Consider the following 24,270-nt stretch of genomic DNA (forward strand, 5'->3'; position numbering starts at 1 on the left):
GGGCAAAGGGAAACAGCAGGGTTAGCAGTGCCAGCGTGCTGTGCCATGCTGTGCTGTGCCATGCTGTGCTGTGCCATGCTGTGCTGTGCCACCTCACTCCAGCAAAGCAGATGTCCAAGGGCACGAATCCCTCAATCCCAGCTCACTCCCAGCAGCCTGGCAGGGACCAGAGAGTGCCAGAGCTCATGGTAGGGGACACAGAAGCCAGTGACCCCTTCTGGGGGACACACAGGACCAGAGTCCCCAGAGCCATTGTGGGGGACACACAGGACCAGAGCACCCCCGTGGCCCAAGGTGGGGGACAATTCTCATCCCCCCAGCAGTGCAGGCCAGGGCAGCAGGCAGGGATGACCCAAGCTCAGAGGAATGAGCACATTTTTCTGTCAAAGCCTCCTGGATGCTGCTGCACAGTCATAGCCAGATCCATGCTCAGTCCAGTCCTTTCCCCTCACCCCTGCACAAGGATTCTTGGCCTCTCTCAGGCACGGGAGGAAAGCAGCCCAGCCCAGCTCTCTCTGTGTGCCCAGAGCCTCTCAGACCCAGCAGGCAGAGCTGGAGGTTTCACAGAGCCATCTTGAGCCTCGTGCTGCCTTCCCCTATGGGGAACCATCTTCCTCCTCCCTTACCCTCTCCCTGCAAGCAGCAGGACCTCTCCCCTGGCCAGGCTGACACGGATGCACCCCCTGGCATGTCTGGCTGCCCCTTTTACCCACGCTGCTGTTAGCATCCCACCTCAGCTGCAGCATCTCATAGTGAAACCCCGACACTTCCTGCTTTTTGGGCGTCAGCTGCCGAGCTGAGGGCAGCTGGGCTCCGAGTGAGGGATGCTTGGGGTGTCTTGGGACCCTCTGACTCAGCTGGGGACCACAGGGGAGGGAGTTAAAGTGAAAGCAGAGAAGCTTTCCCCGCCAGTAGATCCCGTGAGCTGCTTTCTACAAAACACAGCATCGGCAGCCACTCTGCCTGGAGGAATCCCCATGGCACAGGAGGGCACAGGAGGGCTCCTTCCCCACGGGTCCCACGTCAGGGACAGCAAACAGGCAGAGCCTGATGTCCTCCCGTCCCTCCTCATCCCACGTGTGCCACACAGAGAAATGAAAGGACCTGCGGGTAGCTCTGAGAGAAAGAAAAGCCTAGAACAGATGCAGGTGACAAAACAGGGCTGCTGGCGGCCTTACCCTTCTTCCATGCTGCTTTTCCTGGCCCAGAGCAGCTTCAGGAAGTAGCCAGGCCTTTTCCTCCAGAGGAGAAAGCACCTCCGCACCGCCCCGGCTGTGTGGTCATCATGGGTGACACCAGCTCTAACCACGTGGCTGCTCTCGTTTTCAAAATGAAAAAAATCTGACTATTTTAAGGGCGTTTTGGAAGTTCCCTTTCACTCTTTCAAAGCACGACCTGGGTGTGCAAAGCCAGGCCAGCGTCTCCTCATGTTTGAGCTCTGAACTAAGGGGTACAAAGGGAGGCTGGGGTGGTCGGTGCTGTTAAGGCTGCTCTGATCTCTGCCCATCCTGGAAAAGCACCTCTGCAGCAAGGGTGACAGCTGGCACCGAGCATCTGGGTTGGTAATGAATTTACCAACCAATTTACCTACAGAAAGGGTTCCCCCAAATTTGTCTGGTGCTGATCTAATTCCCTCTGAAAGGAGAAGCTGTTTAGAGCCCCGTGTGAGGGGATGCTGGAGGCATTCACATTTGGGAAGGTGGGAAAGCACTGTGATGGTCCTGCAGAAGGAAAAGTCACCCTGTGGGAAGCACTGGGAGCCTTGTGCAACATCAAAATTACAGGTAAATTGGGAAGAGCCTTGGAGCCTAATTCTGCATTGCTCCAGAAACATTCCTGGTGGCTTGGATGCAATTCCTGTGCCCAAGGCTGAGCAAATGGCACCTGGGGCTGAGTCCAGGACCAGCCACTGCCCAGCTCAGCTCTCTCAGCTCCCTTTCAGCTCCCCAGTTTCCAGCCTATTCTACCTCTGCCCCGACTGTGTCCCAGCTCCCCACACCAGAGGGAAGACCTGGGGTTTCATCCTGACTTCTTCCAGCAAGAGTTCTCCAGACAGACTCCACCAGGAGGATTATCACCTCCAGAGACCTCAAATTATGTATTAAAGTGGAGATTTCCTCGCCCAGGGAAAGGAACTCTCCAGTTCTCCATCTCTTCTGCCTTGACACAGCAGGGAGGCAGTGGGGGATGCTTGTCACGGCTGGCACAGCTCAGGAGGGACCTGCAGTGGATTTATTGCAGATTTCTACGGGAAAAAAGACCAAAAAGTGCAAAGCCGGGGGTTGGTGCAGGGACACAGGGTTGCCGGTGGGATCTGCCGGCGCTCACTGGCAGAGCTGCACTCCGAGCCGGCTCCAGCCTTCCCTGGATTGCTGCTTCCCTCTGTTGCTGATCGGGGCATTGCAGGGAGACCGCACACGAGAGAAGAGCCCGGCAGCGGGCAGGGAAAGCTGCGAGCAGCCGATCCCCAGCTCTGCTCCCTGCGGGACCCGGCTGAGCCCACGGCAGGGCTGCCACCCCCGGGATGGGGTCACACCGGGTCCGGTTCCTTCTGCCCACGAACCTTCCCTGTGAACGGCCACTAAAATAACTTCTAAAGATTAGTATGGAAAAGCTCCACGCACTCAGTTTTTCACGGTGATGTAGAAAACCCCAGCTGCAGAGACAGAAGGAGAAGGAAAAGCACGGACCAAGGTCCTTCCAGCCACCCCAAGGTGGGAGAAAACTCCCTGGAGAAGCAGAGCAGATGAACCTCTGGCTATCCAACCATGCCTCACTCACGTGTTGTGACCACAGAGCCTGAATAAATTATTAGAATGATTATAAACTCAACTTTTCGCATCACATTGAGGATGGTGAAGGGCACTGTGGGCTCTCAGCCTTGCTGGGAGCACTCCCTGCCCACTGAGTTTCTGCACTCTCTGGAAGGAGCATCTTTGATCTCACTATCAACTTAAGGCTCAGCTTTAGCACCAGAAATGCTCAGTATTTGTTATCACTTGGTAATTCACTGCTGTCCTGCCACTCCAACAGCCCAGAACAAAATTGAACAGCGTTTTGCAGCCACCTGAAAAGGAGATAAATGCACAAACCCGGTGTAAGAGGGCTGTGACTAATTTCTAAGGACTCTCTGGGAGAGCAGAACTTCTGAGAGCCATTTCCACCTCGCACATGGAGCTGCTCCATGACTTGGGAACTGGCCCTGGACCTTCTCTCCTCTGCACAACGAGATCCATCAGGCTCATCCAGCCCACAGCAAACAGCTAAATGTTCCCAAAAATGCTGCCCAGTCCCACGGTGCCAACACTGCCCTGCGCTATCCCTCATTTGTCCTGGACTGTTAAATTCACACCTGCAAAATGAGCTTTGTACAAGCAATGGAGAGCAGGTGAGCTTTCCTGCAGCACACTTGGACTCTCAGGACCCCTCTGTGGGGTCCAGCAGCTTATCAACAATTTTCTTTCCAAAGAGGAGGCAGGTTGGACAGAAATCCTGTCCGGTTGCAGTCACTGACAGCAGCTTGTGATGGGGCATGGGGCTGAGGCTCCCCCTCCATCCTTGGCAGCCCTGCACAGGGACCCGGGGCAGGCAGCCCCTGCATCCCACCGGGATCCAGCCCCTCCGTTGCTTCTCCCATCCAAGGCTCCTCCAGAAGTGCTTTCACTCCGGAGTTAAGGCACTTGGGAGCAAACTTTCCAAGGCACTTTAATATTGTGCCACAAGCCCACGAAGCAGAACAGCCCCAAATCCTCTTCCAGCCGCGTTCCCGAGCACTCAGGAGAGGGTCGTGCCGAGAAACTCACACACACCCAGAGCGAGGGGTTTCCTTCTGTAGTTTTCTTTTTCTTTTTTCCCTCCTACCTGCGTTTGGAGCTCCCCCGGAGTTCTCCCGCAGACAGGAATGGCCCGGGATTGAGGATCTACGTTATTTACTGCACTACACTGGAGTAGCGTCCCGGTCGCCAAGGCAATGACATTGGAGCTGCTGAGAGCTGTGTGAAAAGTGAGGCAAAAGCTCCTGCGCTCCTTCCTGGAATAGGAGGCAGTTGCAAGGGGGTGGGGAGTGCTCAGCCAAGCGTGCCAGGGAATTAAAGCCGGTCACCAGCGCCAGAGTGACGCCGGGGCAGGTTGGCGGTGGGGGCTGCGACAGTGATGGGCCACCCCATCAGTGTGTAATCAGTGCCAGAACCGGGGCATGGTTTGGGTCGGAGGGGAGCTTCAAGATCGTCTCGTTCCACCCCTGCCATGGGCAGGGACACTTTTCACCATCTCAGGTTGTTCCAAACTCCGTCCAACCCGGCCTTGGACACTGCCAGGGATGGGGCATCCAGCAAAGGACACTTAGCGTAGATCAGGGAGGTTCTTTTCCCTTATCCGGTTGGCGGACCCGAGCAGGTTTTGTGTTTGCACTCAGCCAAGTGACCGGATCACCTCTCCTGGGGCGGCCGGGGCAGCCTGGGGGAGCGGGAAAGGCTCCGGGATTCCCCTCCAAGGCACACGGAGAGGGGTAGAGGGCGAACACTGAACATTTCTGATTAAAAACCATCACCCGCAAGGCTGATTATGGACTCACAGTCACCCCGTCACACTGACACCCCCCTCACAAACTCCCGTGTCGCTGGTCACTCGCCCTCGGTCACCCAGCTCATCCTCGGGCAGTCACTGCTCGTGTTGAGGTCCCCTGTCCCCATCGGGGGACAAACAGACACCCCCTGCCCGCAGGCACCCCCACATCACACGCGGGGCAGATGGTGACAGCACAGCAGCTGTCACGTCTGTCCCTCTGCTGCGGGGGCAGAAAACCGATGCATTCACCTCCTCCCCAAAAAAACCACATCGGTGGGGCTGGAACCAGTTTTCTGAACTCAAATAATCGGTAGTAAAGTCAAGACTTGCATCCTCAAAACCTCTGATGGTGGGGTTTAAGTGATGGTGATTGTGGCCCCCAAAAAGGATGGGGGGTCCCCGCCGGGGGCAGGCTGCCGCCACCCAAAAATTCCGGAGGTACAGACAAAGGGAGGGTGCTGTGCATCCCGCTGGCTGTTCAGCGGGGAGGGGATGCAGAGGAGCCTCAGCCCGCGGGACCAGAGAGTTTTGGAGACGCTGACTGCGTTTTGGGAACACCGACATCCCTGTCACCCTCCTCGTTCCCCCTTGGCTCTTCTGCTCCCTGGCAGCAGGCTGCACCGGGAGGGGGCTGTTTCCCAAAGGAATATGCTCCCTGAGAGGGGTTATCTGGGATCTGCCCCGCCTCGGTGAGCCTGTATTGATTGACTGATTGATTGATTGATTGATTCCAGTCAGTTCACATCCTGTTTGCTGGGATATCTTTATTGCAATTGTGAGTTCCTCTGTCCTGTCCGGGAAAGCTGGCGGGACATCCTACGTGTGCTCCTGTTGCTGTCGGTAATTAGCCAGCAGTAGTGATTAGCCCGAAGGGCTGATTAATTAGTTTGAGGGCTGATTAATTAGCCAGGGCTGCCCGGGCGCGGGACGCTGTGGAAAGGCGCCAGATAAGGGAGGGTTTCCTGAGGGTAGGGAGAGGAGGGGGAAAGCGCCCCTCAGCTCATTAACCGCGTCATTACCTGGCTCATTAGCGGCTCATTTGCATACCAATGCAGCTCACGCGACGCCTTCCCGCGCGCTTCCCGCCGCCCGGCGCCCCCTGCCGGGCCGGCGCGGGGACCACAACTCCCGGCGTGCCCCGCGGCGGCCACGCCCGCGCGGCCCCGCCCCTTCCGGCGGGCCCCGGTGGAGAGGAGCGGGGGCGGGCGGAGCGCGGCGGGTTCGAATCCCGGCGGCGCCGCGCCCGCCATGAATTTCTCGGAGCTGTTCAAGCTCTCGGGGCTCCTGGGCCGCTTCTCCCCTGACGGGAAATGCCTGGTGAGTGCCGTCCGCGGTCAGCGGGGCCGCGCGGCCCGGGAAAGGGCGGTTGGCAGGGCCCCCGAGCGGCCGCGGCGCGGGCCCCCCCGGGCCGGGCTGAGGGCGGACTCGGAGCGGGCAGCGGTGGAGCCCCGGAGCCTGCGGGCCTGAGCTCAGAGGCTGCTGCCGAGAGGTTTTCAGGCAGTAGCGGTCAATACCGGAGACCTGAGTTATGTTAAATTACCCTTAGTCAGTCAGATGAATTAGTACGTTATATTAAGTAGTACCTGAAGGGAGCCTACAGGAAAGATGGAGGGCGACGTTTTACAACGGTTTGGAGAGGCAGGACAAGGGAGAACAGCTTCAAACTGCCAAAAAGAAGGGTTAGATGGGATATTGGGAAGGAATTCTTCTTTGTGAGGGTTCTGAGGCCCTGGCACAGGGCTGTGGCTGTGCAGCTGTGCAGCTGTGGCTGCCCCTGGATCCTGGCAGTGCCCAAGGCCAGGTTGGATGGGGCTTGGAGCAGCCTGGGACAGTGGAAGGTGTCCCTGCCATGGCAGGAGGTGGCACTGGATGAACTTTAAGGTCCCTCCCAGCCCAAACTGTTCTGGGAGTCTATGAAATAAAATCAGAGAATCAGACAGAAAGTAATTTTTTAAAAGCTGGAGTTACTCAGCAGTGATGGAATCAATGAATAGTCTATTATACAAAACCCCCCCTTTCCCCTGGATTAGTTCTTGCTGTAGTTTGCAGTGAAGCTCAGTGCATATAGAATAGAATTACAGAATCCTAGGCTGGTTTGGAGTGCAAGGAACTTTAAAGCTCATCTAGTTCAAAGCCCCTGCCATGGGCAGGGACATCTTCCACCACCCCAAGTTCCTCCAAGCTCTGTCCAGCCTGTCCTTGGACACTTGCAGAGATGGGACAGCCACAGCATCTCTGGGCAACCTGTGCCAGTGGCTCACCACCCACAGGGAGGATTTTTTTTCATTTTAAACACAACATTGACCTTCTCTGAACTAAACCTGGGATCACAGTGAGCCTGGCAGGGACAGCCCTGGTGCTCCATCCAGGTTTGTTCTCCAGCTCAGCCCGTCCCTGTCCCCCCAGGCCTCGTGCATTCACCACCGTTTGGTGGTTCGGGATGCGAGCTCCCTGCAGATCCTCCAGCTCTACACCTGCCTGGATCAGATCCAGCACATCGAGTGGTCCTCGGACTCCCTGTTCATCCTGTGTGCCATGTACAAGCGGGGCGTTGTCCAGGTGAGGATGAAAGCAGGGCAGGGTGTGTTTCTTGCTGGGATTTGGGTGTGATGTGAGTGGGAGCTTAACAGCCAGCACTAGTCTGAGGCTTTGCTGAAGCACCTGATTATTGATAACACAGTTTGAGGATAACCCACCATGCCAGGATTTTGAAAGCCACAGCAAACATCTTATTTTGAAAAATAATATTTAGCATAAAAATACCTAGCAAAACAGATTGCAATCGGAGATTATTTTACCAGTTTCTTACTGTAGCAGGAAATAAATGACATGCAACTTTGTTAAATGGACTAAACCTGTTTGAATGTTGGATATTCAGAATATTTATCACAGAAAAAAACCAAAACCAACCCCACATCATTTGCCATTTCCATGATCACCCAGAGGCGTGGGACTCACTTTTGCAGCGGGATCCAGCGCCAGTCCTTCATGGCTGCTTGGGTGTTGCTGAGCTCCCCGAGGTGGGAATGCAGGACCCCTCCTGAGCTGAGGTGTGGCTGAGCTGATGCTTTCTGCTCTGTCTGCTTGCTCCCTGCCCCAGGTGTGGTCCCTGGAGCAGCCGGACTGGCACTGTAAGATCGACGAGGGCTCCGCGGGATTGGTGGCCTCATGCTGGAGTCCGGACGGGCGTCACATCCTCAACACTACCGAGTTCCATGTGAGTGAGTGTGGAGGCTGGGTTGCTCCCCTCGGTGTCAGATGTTGCTGTCTGCCCTTTGCCTCCTAAAATAACCCAAAGCCCTTAAAGCTGCAGGGGTGGTGGGGAGCACGGGTGCAGCTCTGTACTCCTGTGTGTAACTCAGGTTAATTCCAGGTTAGGTGTTTGTTACTCCACTAACATCTTGGCCTCTTGCTTCTGGTGATAAGATAGAAAATGAATGCTTAAATTTGAAGGTAAAATTATGTGGTTTAGAACAAATCCTGATGTTTTTGATTTTGATGTCATTCATCTAAGCAGTCTTAGAAATCCAATATGTTGTTTGCACAGTGAGAAGCTCAGGATTTCTGGTTAAAAAACCCCAAACCATAAATGTTTCAGAGTGATTTTAAATTAAAACTTACAGGCTTATGTGTATTGACCTGTGAGATGAGATTTAGATCCAGATACTGGAAATATTTTCCCAACTGTTTGATTTGACACACAGGAGCCAGACCGCTGGTGAAACCACTTGTAAAATTAAAATTATAACATCTTTAATGCTTATTAAGACCAATACTGGGGAATGCTACTAATATAGAATCCAAATTGGTTTGTGCATTCTGACTCTTCCACCTTTTGGATTAGAGCTGATGGTTCCTGTTATTCAGTACAACAATGAAGGGTCAGAAAACAGCCAAGAACAGCATGTAAGACACTTGTGTTTACTCTTTCCAAACCTCTGGAAGGGTTTTAGGTGACAGGATCTTATGCCATAACACTGATTAGCACAGAATTCACATGCTGCAGTGCAAGATTCCCCCTTTTCTTGGGCAAATCCCAGTGTTAGTGGGATATGGCTGTGGACTCTGCTGTGTGTGTATACAGACCCACTCCTCCATCCCTCTAGACAGGAGTGATAACTTTAGGCCTGGGTTTTCCCAGGTGTGAATTGCCCTAAAAGCAGCAATAAAAATGAAAAACAAGCCCAGAATTCCAGCCTGGAGGCAGTGCAGCCATCCCTGCTGGTCAGGCAGCAGCGGAGGAGGCAGAAGTGCAGGCTGGGGCTGTGTCAGGCTCCCTGAGAGGATCTCGTGGCACGTGTGTGTGGGGGTGGACCAGCGAGGATTTATTGCCTCCCAACAGAACTTGGTTTGACCTTAGAGGATTTCATTAAGCCTTTGCCAAGTTGGCATCTGTGTTGGGATAAGTTTCCCTTCCAGCTGTAAACAGGTTGCTAAATTAGCTGTTGTCAGACAGCTGCCGTGGTTGGAGCTGTGTTTACTCCCTCCCTGCTAAATCCACAGTCTGGGGGGATGGACGTGGGCAGTGCTGAGGATATTTAATATCAGTGTGTTATCAAATCCAGTGATTGCCTGCAGGGTTTGGGGCTTCCCTGTCAGCCAGCTCAGCTGGGCTTTGCTCACTTCCAAACAGCACCAAGTAACCACTCGTTCTTGTTGTTCCTCAGGTCAGTGTGTGGACTCCACTGAGAGCTCACAAGGAACTTTCTTTTCCTTTTTAAAGGTTGTAATTGTGCTAATTTCTTGCTAGCAATCTGTACTTACCAGTGCCTCAGAAAAATCATCACAGAATCCCAGATTAGCTGGGTTGGAAGTGCCCTCTGGAGATCATCCAACCCCTCTGCCAAGGCAGGGTCACCTGGAGCAGGTGACACAGGAATGCATCCAGGTGGGCTTGGAATATCTCCAGGGGAGGGAGATTCCATGCCCTTCCTGGGAAGATGTTCCAATGCTCTGCCACACTTCATGGATAGAAATTCTTCCTCATGTTGAGGTGGAATTTGTTGTGTTTTAGTTTATGGCCGTTACTCCTTGTCCTGTCACTGGCACCTCAGAAAGGAGTCTGGCACTCTGACACTTAGAATTCATCAGCTAATTTGAAGGGTTTCTTTGTGGTCAGTGTTCCTCCTCTGGGAGGCAGTTCCACCTTATCAGTGTGACCTGAGGAAAGTGTTGAACCCCATGTGACTCCTTCCAGTGCTATCATTCCACCAGAATTTACTGGCACAGGTAGAGCTTAACCAACACCTGCAGGTGAAGGGCCTGAAAGAAAGCAAATGGATCCTCTTCACATTTCTGAAAGTGCTCAAAGCCAGGTTGGACAGGGCTTGGAGCAGCCTGGTCTAGTGGAAGGTGTCCCTGCCCATGGTAGGGGGTGGTACAAGATGAGCTTTAAGGTCCCTTCCAACCCAAGCCATCCTGGAATTCTGTGATTCTCTGCTTCCACATGACCCCCATATTTTGGGATAAATAGCGTGAAGATGTTCTGGAGTGTTTCTCTGAAGAGCTGTGCTTATAAACGACATACTTTGTGCTTTGTCTCATTCCATGTCAGGTCCTTAAGCACTAAGGAGCTTCTTTGGAACTGCAGCAGCAGGGAAAAGTGTGTGTTTCTGTGTGTATCCCAGCTAATCCTTAGTAACTGTGCGTGGCTGAAAAATGCTTCCTGGCGAGGAATGTACTCCGAATAATCTTCTGAAATCCGGTGCTGACAGACACTGCTATGTAAGGGGGCCGAGTGACCCAGTCAAGTCTGGGACAAGAGTTGACAGTCATTTGAGCTGTAGGTTGTTTAAAAGTGTGTTTTTGTCTGCTGAAAATCACCAGTCCTACACCTGCCTGGAGCTGTCAACATCGGGCTGTGGTCCTGGGCCCAGTGCTGGAGACTGTTTATCACGTTACCATCTAAATACTTTTTATTTCTCAGCTGTTTTTGGGCTATTTTAAAAAGGCTTCTGCTTTTGGTTTGCTTTTCCACTGCAAAACAACAGCTGAAAACTTCTCAGACACCATTATCGTGAGGATTTGAGTTTGACAACTCCACTCAATCGAGTCATCTATACTGAAGTGAAAGTATCTCCCAAAAGGAGCAGTGGAGAAGGGCTTGCTGTAGACTTAACTGACCATGGGCTGTTCTCCTTTTATAAAAACAATTATCCCTTCTCCACGAATTCCCTGAGGAAGGCAACGAGCAGCAATGGAAATTTCCTGTAATTTTTGAAGCGTTTGGTTTCTTTTCTCAACCCTTGTGTTTGGTGTTTCTGTTGCTCCTGATCCTGTCTGCAAGCTGTGACATAATCCTTCTAATCTTCTTCATCTCATTTATGCTGGCAACTTAAATGAGATTGTGGAATGTTCCAGGTGGGAATATGAAGGTTTTCCCTTTCTGTCACAATCCAGTTGTAAACACAGTGTTAAGGGAAGGGGGTGTGAAATCCATACATTAAGCACATAATACGAGTTTCTCTGTAGGAATGTCTGAGTGGGCATAAATGCAACAACAGAAAAGGATCCTACTTTCTGGAATCAAAATTATTTGGTTTTAAATGTTCCTAGCAGTAGGCCAAACCATCAAGTTGTGTGAGAAGTTAGAATGGAATTATAGAATGTATCTGTGTGCTTCCCCTGAGCCTGCAGCCCTTATGGCAGTGCTGGGGAAATAGTTGGATTCAGTGGTCTTTGAGGGCTTTTCCATCCTAAATGATTCTGTGCCCCCATGATGGAGCAGAGATGGATGCAGAAATATTTGAAACAAAGGTGGCCTTGCCTTTTCTTTGGCTGAGCTTTGGGCAGGGCAGAGGTGGCAGTGGGAACTCAGCACAGGTTGTGCTGTGTCCCACCTCCAGAGCTCAACATGAGCAGCAAGGTGTTGCCTCCTGAGGCTTGGAGCAGCCAGTGTGGTCCAGGATGGAAACGTGTTTGATGCCCAGCAGGTCAGGGGAGCTGTTCATGAGGCTGAGTAGCAGCACTCAGATGCCTTTGTCAGGAAAAATGATGATCCAGCCCTCAGCATTTGAAGCCTGCAGCTGCTAAGCTTGTATTAAGTGGCTGGAGAATGTGTGCTGTGTGTTTTGCTCAGGGGAGGCAGGGCAGCCAGTGCATTTAGGGCTGCAATTAATAGTCCCCAGCAGCATTTCAGTGCTGCAGTTGCTGCAGAAGAATGTGTGGAGGCATCGTGTTGGTATTTTTAAAGTAAATCTTGCCTGAGGAGCAGACTGACAACGCTGGGTTTGGGTGGCCGGAAGTGAGCGGCCCCAGGGATAAAAGTTGATTAATGTTCATCTCCAGGAGCTGCTGAACTTAGAGGAGGAGGTTCTGCCCCTCTGCCCTGCCCAGGTGAGACCCCACCTGCAGAGCTGCCTCCAGCCGTGGGGTCTCAGAATAGGAAGGAGCTCCTGGAGAGAGTCCAGAGGATGTCCCAGGATGATCAGAGGGATGGAGCAGCTCTGCCATGAGGAAAGGCTGGGAGAGTTGGGATTGTCCAGCCTGGAGAATTTTGTTTCCCTGGAGAGGAGAAGCTTTGGGGTGACCTCATTGTGTCCTTTCAGTGCCTGAAGGGAACTTACAGAAAAGATGGAGAGAGACTATTTCCAAAGGCCTGGAGTGATAGGACAAGGGGGAATGGCTTAACACTGACAGAGGGCAGGGTTAGGTGAGATACTGGGAAGAAATCATTCCCTGTGAGCTTGGACAGGGCTTGGAGCAACTTGATCTACTGGAAGGTGTCTGTGTCCATGGCAGGGGGTGGGACAAGATGAGCTTTAAGGTCCCTTCCAGCCCAAATCATTCTATGATTCCATGTAGCTCTTCTTTGGTGCAGTAAAATGCAAGAAGACACAAGTTAAAAGCCTGACTCTGGAAACATTCCTTGCTCCAGCTCCAAATGCAAAGGTTCACGTGCCATCCATGAATGCCCATGTGTCTGGGGCTGCCGTTGCCACGGGAGAGGCAGTATTTGTTTTTAATTGGGCAATGTGCAGATGGCAAGGCAGAGCCTGGAGTGCAGCTGTGACCTTGGGGAGCTGGGTCTGCAGCTGCCTGCCCTCTCTGCAGCTCTTGGTGCTTGTGGAGGCACAGTTCTCCAGAAATCCCCCAAACACCGGTGTAAAGCCTTGCTTTGCATAGCAGGTTTTGGGTGTCTGAATTTTTCAGTAATTCTGTAAGGGTGCCTCCTTGTGTGTGCCTGAGGAGGGAAGAGTAAACCACAAATCAACCATCAAAGCTGAGGGTTCCTAAATGTTGTAAAATACAGCTCAGTGTTCACACTGGGTAGCCTTTTACTAAGGGATACAATGTTCTGAAGGGGCTGAAACTTGTCATCCATTCCTAAAGGCAGGAAACTCCCCATCTCTCCTCCAGATTCTGTGATAAATCTGTTTTTCCAAACTGCAAACTGACTCTGGGCAATAGATTGGGAAGCCAGTTGTGCTAATGACAGGAACTTTAGTGTTTGTGAAGAGGTTTGCTCCCTGTCAGTGGTGTGAATTTTGTATCCCCATCTAGAGTACTCATGTAGGCTTGGGGTAAATTCCCTGCTAATTGCCAAAAATTGGGAAATGGTTGCTTCCCAGGACATTGTGTTATACAAAATAGCTGCAGAATTAATTAATTACAGAAGGTTCACTGATCCACTTTATGTTGCTGAATTATGTTGATGTTTTCCTATTAATTCTCTCTCTCTTTTTTTTTTTAATCTACAAAAATAACCCAAAATGCTCCCTGTCTCTGTGCCAGCTGCGAATCACAGTGTGGTCCTTGTGCACCAAGTCTGTGTCTTACATCAAGTACCCCAAAGCGTGCCAGCAAGGTAAGTGTCACACACCTACCTGGGAATGGTCCTTTAACATGGCAGAAAGGGAAAATGACTTTTAATGTGATGACAAACCCCATGTTTGGGAACAGGGTCTGGTCCTGTCCCTTCTGAGCAGCACCTGCAGCCAGGTTGTGGTGTCTGAGTGAAGGATTCCAGCTGATCCATGTGGCCTGCTCTTCACACGTGCATCTGTGTGGTGTTTGCCTCTGAGGGATCCTTTAAAATATTAAATTATGCTGGATGTGCTTGCGATGAAAAACATTAATCCAAAGCGACTTTAGTCATCTTCTGCCTATGGAAAGGCTGGAAAGGGAAGCTTGTGTCAGGGCTGTCAGACCACATGGCTGTGGTGAGCAGTTTCCTGCCCAAGGCTTGTATCCCAGAGATGACAAAGACAATTATATATTCCATGTAATATCCAAGAGGATGGGGAGCAATGCCTGGGAGTTGGTGGAGACCTGATGGTTGCATAACTGATCCATTTAGCCAGGCTAAATGAAGTGGTTATTTGAAATCTGTTGGGTTTATATAACAACTGTCAGTGGTTAGATGTGTTTTGAAGCACTCTGGAGCTCTGCATCTTGAAAAATTGTACATTCCAAGCTTAAAAATTGCTGACACAATGAATCAGTAACACTGTGCTTTGCCTTGATTAATGTGACCTTCTGTGAAGAGATTCTGTCTCCTCTTTCATTTCTGCTTTGAATTTGGAGTAACTGCTCCTCGCTGAAGCCTCATCAGCTCTTCTGCCTTGTTGTCTGATTTCTAATTAAGCCAGTTTTAATTAACCTGTCCTGTGGCAGGGGTGGCTTTCACCAAGGATGGGCGCTACATGGCTGTGGCGGAGCGGCGCGACTGCAAGGATTTCATCAGCATCTTCGTGTGCAGCAACTGGCAGCTCCTCAGGGTGAGCTCTGCCTCTCCTCCCGCTCTGCTCTGGTTACCTGCACACACTCCTCCATCAGAAACAGTGAGAGTAGCAAGTCCTTGGGACTTGGGACCAGTGGGATCAGTCCATGGAGGGTGGCATTGGCCACGGGCTTTATCTGAGCAATTAAACCTCATGAAGAACTTCTCCATAGGTTGTGTCACCTCTAGTTTGGGAATTCTGAGCCTCATTAGAAGCTGAGAGAAAATTTGGGAAATACCACGAAATGTTTGTCATGTTCTGCTCTAATGAACCTTGTAGTGGAAGCTGTGGCTGCCCCTGGATCCCTGGAAGTGTCCAAGGCCAGGTTGGATGGAGCTTGGAGCAGCCTGGGGTAGTGGAAGGTGTCCCTGCCCATAGGATGAGATGAGATGAGCTGTAAGGTCCCTCCCAGCTCAGACTATTCTGGGATTATGTGATCCTGTACTGGGCTTTAAGACAAGAATTAGGCTTCCTGGATTTTTGACTGATTCAATGTAACTAATTTAATTTTCTTATGAAATGCTGTTCATTTGAAGGTATAGAAACTTTTAGCTTTTCTGCAGAGGAGATCAAAGATCCACTGAATGCAGCATGTATTACAAGAGGAAATATTTTTGTTGCTACTCTGGCACACAAAAAGCTCTTTTGTGTTTGTGGTAGCTCTTGAAAGGTTAAAACTGAACATACTGTCAGCTTAGATGCAACAGGATTTGTTGACATATTTCAAATGGATTTGTGGTTTCTCTTTTGTGGGCAGCATTTTGACACTGAAACCCAGGATCTGTTTGGGATTGAGTGGGCCCCCAATGGCTGTGTGCTGGCAGCGTGGGACACGTGCCTGGAGGTAGGAGGAAAAGCAGATTATTTTCTTGAAAAGTTCAAGCTGGTCTCTGGCCATCATGTATAAAGCAGTGACTAAAATAATTAGTATTTAAAATGTTTCTTTTGAACATAAAAGGCTGTGAGTGCAGCTTTTGTTAAATATTACACTTGTATTGGGGATGGGTGTCCTCGCTAGTGGATGTTGCTGTACTGTAAACCTTCAATGACAGCAGATTATTTCTAATTTATCTTGCAAAAAATCATAAACATTGCAGAAGCTGCTATTGAAATAATGAAAGAATAATGGAAGAATGTAAATCTTCTACAGCTTTACTGACATTGCACTGCCCAGTGATTTTTACACTTAATGAAAGTACTCATCCAAAAAGAGAGCAACGAAGCCTCTTAACTCATAGATAAGAGACCATTTGTACCTTTGTATTTAACTTGCTGCATGTTAAACAGGCAGAGTCTGGCAGGTATGATTTGCCTGCCTGTGGTTTTTAGCAGCATTGCTGGATTTTGGCTCTGTCTGTGTTTCAGTACAAGGTCCTGCTGTACTCCCTCGATGGGCGCCTGCTCTCCTCCTACCGCGCCTACGAGTGGCCCCTGGGTGTCAAATCAATTGCCTGGAGTCCCAGCAGCCAGTTCCTGGCCATTGGCAGCTTTGATGAAAAGGTGAGGAATGTTTGCTGCCTCTTTTATCGAAGCCATTTGGAGAACTTTGCCCTAACAGTCTCCCCTTGCCACATTTCCTGAGCCAGGTGCGTATCCTGAACCATGTGACGTGGAAGAAGATCACGGAGCTTGATCATCCAGCAACCATTACCAGCAAAAAGACTGTAAGTGTGAATCCCAAATCCTTGGGTGCTGCTGTTTGTGTCTGAAAGATGTTGATGAATCCATTTCATTCTGGAGACTTTGCTTTTTTCCCCACTAGGGCTTGGGAAATTGCATGGCAGCCTGGGATTATAACAAAAATGTGGGAATCCTTTCAAATTTGATGGAATATGTGTCTATGATCATCTCTCTTGAGCAGTAATAGATTCTCAGATGCTCTGTCATGTGCCAGCCATTTTGGTGGCTGCATTACAGATTTGGGTGTGCAGCTGATGGCAAACTGGAAAACTGAACAGGAGAGATTTGTCTCAGCTTTATGCAATTCCTAACTTTAAACAGTGCTGGAACTGATTGTGTTCAGATTTTCCATCCTGTGTGGTTGTGCTCATCCAGCTCACCTAATGGGCATTTCCTGGAACATCTGTCAGCAGTGATTTTTATCCTTTATACCTGTACCTGCAAGGCCTGACAGATTCTGGGATGTTGGCAGCAGGTGCAGAGCTGCTGCTCCCAAAATCCCAAGCTCATCTCACCCCTGGAGGTAACAAGAACAGTGTGTGGTGCTTTTTCCCATTGCAGAGGGATTGAGGAGACCTCCTGGAAGAGTTTGTGTGTGGATTGTAAGCCTGCAATATTCACATGACTCTGCCTCTTAACCAGAAGCAAGGCACGAGCCATTAAAGCACCTCAGCAAAGCTTCTCACGGGTGAAAAATGCCTTAACTTCCAGTTAGGTGTAAAATATGTCATGGAAAACAAATGGAAATAGCTCTGTTAATCTCCACTACACAGACAGGAATTGCAGTTGCTGTGTTTTATCCTGGTGATTGTGTTTGGGAATACGTTGCAGGCACACTAAAATATTTTTGCTATTTTCCTTCTGCAATGCTGCACTTTGTTTGTGATAGAATCAGATTAAAGATTTTTTGTTGCAAAAATGAGATTCACGTTCCCACTGTAATGGGGAGGATTTAATTTGCTGCCAGAAATAATGAACGAGGTGCAATCCCTCAGACTTATTCTTTGTTTTTCCTGATCATGGTTCCAAATGGGCCATGATTCACTGGGAATACTGGATTCCAGATCTGCCTACTGAAGCCCTTTCCTCCACTGATGAACCAGGGGATGCCGAGATGACTAAATGTGCAAATGAGCCAGTGGGATGTGGGTATTTGGTAACAGCCCGTGTTCAAACTCTCTGAGGCCCTTGTGTAGAGCTCTCACTTGTTTCTTTGTAGATTGTGTATAAAGAAGTGGAGAAATCCCCAACTGTTGACACAGAGAGACTTTCTTTCCCTCCAACAAGAGCATTGGCTAGTTCTCTCTTCAGCACACAGAGTAAATGTAAGCCAAAGTTTACTCAAACCAGACACTTGAGTTTGCCTTGGGAAATCTTTAAATAAACACTGTAGGTGAACTCTGCCCCTTGGATGGTGGAACAGATCCTCTGGATATTCTCTAGGGCAGTAAAAATCAGTCTCAGTCTTTGTGGCACTGTAAATCACCTTTGGTTAACAGTGTTTGAAATATTAGTTAAAAGGTAGTAGAAAAATTAATCTCTCCTCATTTTCCTGATTTAATCTCAGTCTTGCCTGAATTTCCAGCCTTTCCTTTTCTGTAGAGGGGCAGGAATAGTAGTAGGGTGGCTGTGTGGAGATGTGATATTTTAAAGCAATTAAAATTTTGATTAGAACATCTTGGAGAAGAGTAAAATATGGTCCTATCACTTCAGAGATGAGGGGTTTTAACAGCTGGATGTAAATGCATTGTCTGTCCAGGCACACTTAGTGAAATACTTTTATTTCCTGTTCCAGATGACATTTCCCAGGTGCCAGTTTCTTTACAGTACATCAAACCAGTTGCTGACAGGGCAAATCCCAAAGTGGGAGTTGGGATGTTGGCCTTCAGTGCAGATAACTGTTTCCTGGCAACCAAAAATGGTAAGTTCTGACTGCCCTGCCTTGGAGGGGAAACCATGTGGGGCATGTGGGGGTTTCCTTTGCACTATAAAAAGAGTCATGGCCCTGTAAAATCAGCTCTGTTGTGAGATATGTAACTATAGAGGACTCCCAGCCTGTCTTCCAGAGTGTGTTAACTGTTGTGAGCTGCCAGAACTGCTGATCAGGGCATGAACTCAGCCTTGGCTCTGTAGTTAATGAAAATAGTGGGGTTTTATATTTCCTCAGGTTTGTGTGAGCTCACTGTATTGAAAATGAAACACATCTTACAGCCTGGGTGTCTTAAAAGGCAGAACTCTGCACAGCCTGTAGCAGGAGGAATTCTGACATCCTGAATAGTGGAAGTCATGGAATTAATGTTCCATTTTTCCCTTTGGTCTTGAGGAGCTGTTTGTACTTGGATGCCAAAACTCTGGGTCAGGTGGAAAACCCATCAGACAGACTAATGTGACAAAAGCCAGGGAAGGACTGGGGGATGGACTAGATCACCTTTACCTTTTTTTGCAATATTTCCAAGGCTGAATATTTCCTGAAGGCTCCGCTTGGTAAAACTCAAGCAGTGCAAACCCTGGCATGTACCTAAGTGTTTATATTGTACAAATTCATTTATTCCTGTGCATTTAGAAGAACCAAGCGTGACCCTTTTACCCTCCAGCTGTCACGATTGCTGCTTCCCCTGCAGATAACATTCCCAACGCCGTGTGGATCTGGGACATCCGCAAGCTGAAGCTGTCGGTGGTGTTGGAGCAGCTGTGCACGATCCAGAATTTCCAGTGGGACCCCTGCCAGCCCCGCCTGGCTGTGTGCACAGGCAGCAGCAGAGTGTACCTGTGGTCCCCAGCTGGCTGCATCGTGGTGCAGGTGCCCGGGGAAGGTGAGCAGCAGCTGCCACAACCTCTCAGTGACAAAATGTTGTTCCATTTATAAATTGATCCCAGTGTTATCCTGGAAATAGCTCGGGTGTGTTGGTGGAGCTGCTTAAAAATGGGTGTTTTTAGGAAAAGAGGAGTTCATAGTGAGACACAGGAAATGTCTCAAGGACAGCATAAGGCCAGCAGGGATTGGTGTGGCTGATTCCAGCTGCCTTTTCCTCCAGCAGGAGGATGGGCTGTCCTTGCTGACACACTCTGATCTCTTCCTGCAGGTGACTTCCAGATCATGTCTCTCTCCTGGCATTCCAGTGGGGACTCCATGCTGCTCCTGAGCAAGGACCACTTCTGTGTGTGTTACTTGGAAAGAGAAGAAGTAAAATAAAAGAACTAAAATGCATTAAAAACACTCACAAATCTGAGGAAGAAAGAGGAAAGGAGTCAAAACCTTGTTGCCCAGTCTGATGTGTTTGTATTTATGAGTTATTTATTTGAAGGAGCTCCAAGCTCAGTGAAATACAGTGTGAAATACTGTTGACTGCATTTGAATGATGTAGCAAGTGAAATTTAGGGAATGAGTGTCTGTTGCAAGAGAACCTGAGTATTGATGGAGTTGAACATCTCTTTTTCAACTCTGAACCCTTATTTTCTAAGACTGTAGCTCTGTGTGTATATAATGTATAGCTATTATTTAAATTTTCTATTTCCAATAAATATTTTGATAGTTACAAACTATAAACCTGCACCTCTGCACTTGAAAGTCTGTTTCAGTGTGATCAGTGATGTGATGATGCAGTGATTTATCCCAGCACAAGGAACCTGTTACTTGCACACGAAGAATTTTGGGTGACAGTAACTGTGCCTGGGCCACCATGGATTTATTACCAGGGAATCTTTGCCAGAGGGATCACAACTGACACTTTAAATGCTGAATTCCAGGTAACTGAAATGGGAGTTTTTATCCCAGCTCTGGTGCCAGATAGGAGTGGATGGTTCAGCAGGGAAGGAGCAGTTGGATGTCCTTCCAAGGAGGGAGCCTCTTATTTAGGAATTTACTGGATGTTTTTTCTTTTGCTACCTAATTTCACAGCCTCAGTCTCCAGAAAATAAAGAACAAATACCAAGTAAGAGTTGAAATTTAACTTTACTGCAAGGTTAATGAAAATTGAACAGATAACTTAGAAAATGTATGGAGAAGCTTGGAAAGCTGGAGTCAGGACAGACTGCAGCAGGAGTTTCACAAACACTCACCTACATTAAGGTCATAAAACCCCACCATTGCAGCACAGTGTTCATCCAGCAGATCAATGCTCTGATGACAGGGCATGGAGAAAAGGTCGTGCACAAGGAAAAAAGCTTGTTAGAGTCACCTCCTGAGCAACTACAGCTGTAATTTTTTGGGCTGCTTCTGCATTTCATCCCTGGATGAGAGGTTCAGTGCAGGAATGTATGAACCAAGGCTGACACACAGTGCTGAAAGTTTTCTCTGTCTCCATTAAAAAGTCCTGGCCCAAACTAGAGTAGATTTAAGAAAAAATGGCTAAGAGTTATCAATCTAACCAAAATAGAATTCCTTTTCACTTCTACAAAGAACAGCTTTGAAGGCAAACGTGTTTGTCAGGCTTTTGGCAACGTTCTCTGACAAGAGTCTTTATTCTATGGCTGCAGCAAAGAAACAGAAGTAGAGAAGAAGTTCCAGTAGGTTCTTAGAGGGATTTTACAAGAAGCTCAGAAATGCATATTGAGTTCACAAACTGCTGCTGAGCAGGTGGAACAGTGCAGCTTTAGCAAAAGCCAGCAAATACTGTTAAAGACTGACTGACAGCTTTGAAAATTCCTAACAGGCATTAGTCAGAGCACTGAGATCATGGTGATTGGAACAGCAATTCCTCTTAAACAACAAAAGCAGTCCCAAGCACATGACAGGATTTGACACCGTACACAGGGATGCAGCAGCAGGGCCGTGGCACAAAGGTTCTGCTGTGCCCTGGGGGTTTCAGCAGATTCCAGTGGCACTTCATGGACTGGGAAGAGCAGGCACTGGGACAGAGAACACACCACGGCTCATTCACCCTGCATAAGGACCAGTGAGGACTGGAAATCAGGGACAAAATACAAGACTGACACCACCCTGTGTCTGCTCCAAATCCAACCTGTGCATTCCCCAAACAACTTGGGAACTGTCACACAACCTCCCCCTTTCTTCTCCTTTCTTTCCCCTGGCAACTTTCCTTTATCACGTGCTCTGCCCTCAGCACCATCTCCCCAGGGCACCACCAGCAACTCACTTGCCCTCAAACAGGTGACACGCAAGGGGGTTTAAAATCCAATTTTGCCTCTTGTCATGGAGTAGCCCAGCTTGGCCTCGTTGTTGATGAAGGACATCAGTCCCAGGTAGGTCTCGATGAGGATGGGCCGCTCCAGCACCAACACCCCGTTAGCACCTCCTGGCGCCGTGCCCTCCTTGTGGGCTTTCTTCACAGCCTGGATCAGCTGCGTTTGGAAGTTTTCCAGCTGGAAGAAATCACCTTGCTTTTGCATTGTTTTACAAACTGTTAAGACAAGCAGCTGCTGCTAGGGAATGGTGAAGGATTAGCATTAAAGCTGGAGCTGTCAGGGCTCTAAGGGCTGTGATAGTCACAGTCTGATATTTAACCTCAGTGATGCAGTTAATTTCACACAGGACACTGCTGATGTGTGACTTAAACAGGGTAAAGATTTATCAGTAACCAGGTGTTTACTTCTGACTGTGGTTCTGCCCTGATCACTGATGTGTTGCTCTTAACAGTGTTCTAATTTTAGGCAAACCTTCAGAGGGAAGCACCTATTACAAAAAGAACAGAGAACCACCTCAGTGAAGGTTTTCAGTGAGCCATTAAACCATCTGTTAATTAGCTGGTAGTCCTAGACGAAAAGTCCATCAGCTTGTCAGGTAGGTAAGAGCAAAAACAGATCCATTTGCTTTTGCTCAAGATCCATTTGCTTTTGGGTTTTACAGGACTCTGCACCTTCAGAAGTTTTGGCTTCCTCTGTGTTTCAGCCAGTGATGGGTGGCTGGCAAAAGTGGGCAGTGGGCCCACCCTGCAAGTCAAAATTCAGAGACTGGGGAGATGGAGCTCCCAGCTCTCAATTCTCTCTGATGAAACTGATTTTATTTGATTAATTGATGCATTGCTTAAACGTAACCCAAGCTGTGTCCACCCTACGAGCTCAGTGAGCTGCCTGCAGCAGCAGAGGCCGTTCCTTACCCGGCACAGGGACGAGATCTTCTCATCAGCATCTGCCATGGGGTGCTCGGTGAAGGTCACGTAGGGGATGTTGGTGGACCAGGGGTTCCACCTGTTGATGAAGGAGGCGCGGCTTTGCTTGTCCCACTGGATGCGGATACCGACACCTTCCCTCCTGACAGTGCAGAATGAACAGGGTGAAACTTGCCAGGCTTTGAACGAGGTTAACTGAAAATGTTCTGTCTGAAAAGGACCCACTTGAAACTAGAAGCTATCTTGAAATACAAGTGATAGTAGATTTTACTGTAGGCAAGAAACGCAATAATTCAGGCCCTGAAATGTGAAGAGGGCCATTCTTATGAGCTGAGAGAAGAAAGTGAGCCCCTGTGTACAGGAGACCTGCCACTCACAGCTTTCTACTCTTGCTAAGGTGGTGTTACCACTGCTTACTGCATTATGTAATGGTGATGAGTTTCTGCTCCCAAATCTACTCATCTTATCTTGAACGTCCTTGAGCAACTTCCTCTTAGTGCCCCTACTCACCACTCCATCAACCCAGCAGCTACCCTGCTGTCTTCTAATAAAGCTTCAGGAATTGTTTGCAAAGTTAAACAAGCAAAAGGAAGAATTCTCAGACCGTTCCAGTGGTCAGGTTGACAGCTCAATCTGTTCTCAATAACTGTGCAAGACTTACACATGACTGTGGCTGCTTACTTGTTCAGAGATTTGGGTGGGAACTCGAACTCCCCCACAGAGATGGTGTCCACGGCGCTGAGGGCAATCCTGGTCACATGCTGGCACTGCAGGCTGATGAAGTTGTACTTGCAGACCAGGAGGGACCAGTCCGTGATGAGGACGAGGCGCTCCTTCTCATTGTTCCAGTGATCGATTCTAGGGAGAGAACACCACTGAGCTTTAAGAGGTTTTGACTCCTGGCTAGAAACACTCCAGAGCTTGGCAGATAGGAGAGTTGCTGAGGAGAACAAATGTGGAGGGTTTTTTTTTTGTTTTGTGGCTGGTTTTTTTTTTTGTTTTGGGTTTTTGGGGGGTTTTTTTGGTGGTTTTGTTGGGGGTTTTTTTGGGGGGGTTTTTTTGGGGTTTTTTTGTTTTGTGGTTTTGGTTTTTTTTTTTTTTTTTTGCTTTGCACCGGGAGGGCCAGTGCAGGGTTGAGAGTCTGTGCCCTGCTGCACACACAGGGCTTTGAGTCACTTTGTTAAAGCTATGCCCACGCTTTACTGCAGGAATAGGTTCTGTGGGAGTGGATTTCATAACGGGTTAACTGGGGAGCGCTGGTCTGGAGCTGGAGGGCTGGGTTATAAAGAAATAATGAAATAATGACGGCTGCAGCCAGCCTGGGCCATTCCGGGCCTTGTGCGTGCGTCACTATTCACCAGGTTTAACAGAGAACCAACCCCGGCGGGCCGAGCTGCGCTGGTTCCTCTCCCCCCGCCCGTCCCATCCCGTCCCTCCGCGGGACTCACTCCGTGAGCAGCCACACGCTCTGCACCTCCCCGTCCTCGGCGGGCAGCACGACCACGCGGATCTCGCTCACGGCCTGCTCGATGGTGCCGGGCTGCGGGGGAGAATTCAGAGGTCAGGGCGTGCGGGCCGTGCCCGCGGCTGCCCCCGCGGCTCTCCCGGCGCGCACCCGGAACACGAAGTACTGCCGGAGGCGGCCGGCGCGGCCCGCGGTGCGGACACTGAGCGGCCGCAGCGTCTGCCGGGCCGGCGGCACGGCGGGCTCGAAGGGCGGCCCGGCCCCCGCCGGTATCAGCGTGGCGGCCCCGGGGCTGCCCGGGCTGCCGGGGCCCCCGGCCGGGCCGGACTCGTCCGCGTCCCGCAGCTGCAGCATCGCCGGGCGGGCGCTCGGAGCCTTCCGGGGCGGAGCGGGGCGGGCGGAGCGGCCGGGCCGCCTCTCGCTCCGCGCCGGGCCGGGAGGCGGCACTGCAGCCCCGCCCGGGATGCTGGGCCGGTACCCGGGCAGAGCCCGCCCCGGGTATCGGGTGTTGTCATCGTCACGCAGCGGCGGCCGCTGGGACCGTCACTGTACAAAGCGCTGGGTGCTGTAATTATCGCTTGCTCAGAGCTGATTAGATACCAGCAGCATCACCGTGCCCAGGGCTGTGTCAGGTGCTGTGACCATCGCACACCTGGGTTGTACAAGGTATCACCATCACACGGCAGGGCTATGCCAGGTGCCGGTGCTGTCACTACTGTCACTACTCAGAGCTGTGTTGGGAACCAGATGCCATCACTGTCACACACTC

At 50.0% G+C, this 24,270-nt stretch overlaps 3 protein-coding genes across 5 annotated transcripts in view; 1 reads left to right on the forward strand and 2 right to left on the reverse strand.

Annotated features, from left to right (window-relative positions):
• Positions 1–4,015, reverse strand: part of TP73 (tumor protein p73) — a 29,636-nt gene extending 25,621 nt beyond the window's left edge. Inside the window, exon 1 of one of the 3 annotated variants that reach the window (XM_063417345.1) lies at positions 3,862–4,015. Coding sequence is in view for 2 of the 3 variants with exons in the window: in XM_063417344.1 (XP_063273414.1) it covers positions 1,179–1,189 (11 nt within the window). In the remaining variant the exon portion in view is untranslated. Of the gene's footprint in view, positions 1–1,178; positions 1,305–3,861 lie in introns of those variants that run through there. The other 2 variants (XM_063417344.1, XM_063417347.1) reach the window with 2 other exon arrangements.
• A 1,722-nt stretch (positions 4,016–5,737) lies between these two features.
• On the forward strand, positions 5,738–20,267 carry WRAP73 (WD repeat containing, antisense to TP73). The gene is made up of 12 exons (XM_063417351.1): positions 5,738–5,883; positions 6,973–7,125; positions 7,667–7,783; positions 13,300–13,372; positions 14,182–14,285; positions 15,046–15,132; positions 15,654–15,788; positions 15,875–15,952; positions 17,188–17,293; positions 17,764–17,889; positions 18,590–18,781; positions 19,052–20,267. Exons 1-12 carry the CDS (start codon positions 5,815–5,817, stop codon positions 19,159–19,161), a joined length of 1,350 nt encoding a protein of 449 aa, XP_063273421.1. The 5' UTR covers positions 5,738–5,814; the 3' UTR covers positions 19,162–20,267.
• TPRG1L (tumor protein p63 regulated 1 like) lies at positions 19,902–23,896 on the reverse strand. The gene is made up of 6 exons (XM_063417353.1): positions 23,652–23,896; positions 23,485–23,576; positions 22,718–22,894; positions 22,025–22,178; positions 21,065–21,290; positions 19,902–20,849 (listed from the first exon to the last, which is right to left on the reverse strand). Exons 1-5 carry the CDS (start codon positions 23,853–23,855, stop codon positions 21,096–21,098), a joined length of 822 nt encoding a protein of 273 aa, XP_063273423.1. The 5' UTR covers positions 23,856–23,896; the 3' UTR covers positions 19,902–20,849; positions 21,065–21,095.
• Between the last annotated feature and the right edge of the window lie 374 nt (positions 23,897–24,270).

This window comes from Prinia subflava, chromosome 21 (assembly GCF_021018805.1).
Source record: "Prinia subflava isolate CZ2003 ecotype Zambia chromosome 21, Cam_Psub_1.2, whole genome shotgun sequence".
Lineage (NCBI taxonomy): Eukaryota > Metazoa > Chordata > Aves > Passeriformes > Cisticolidae > Prinia > Prinia subflava.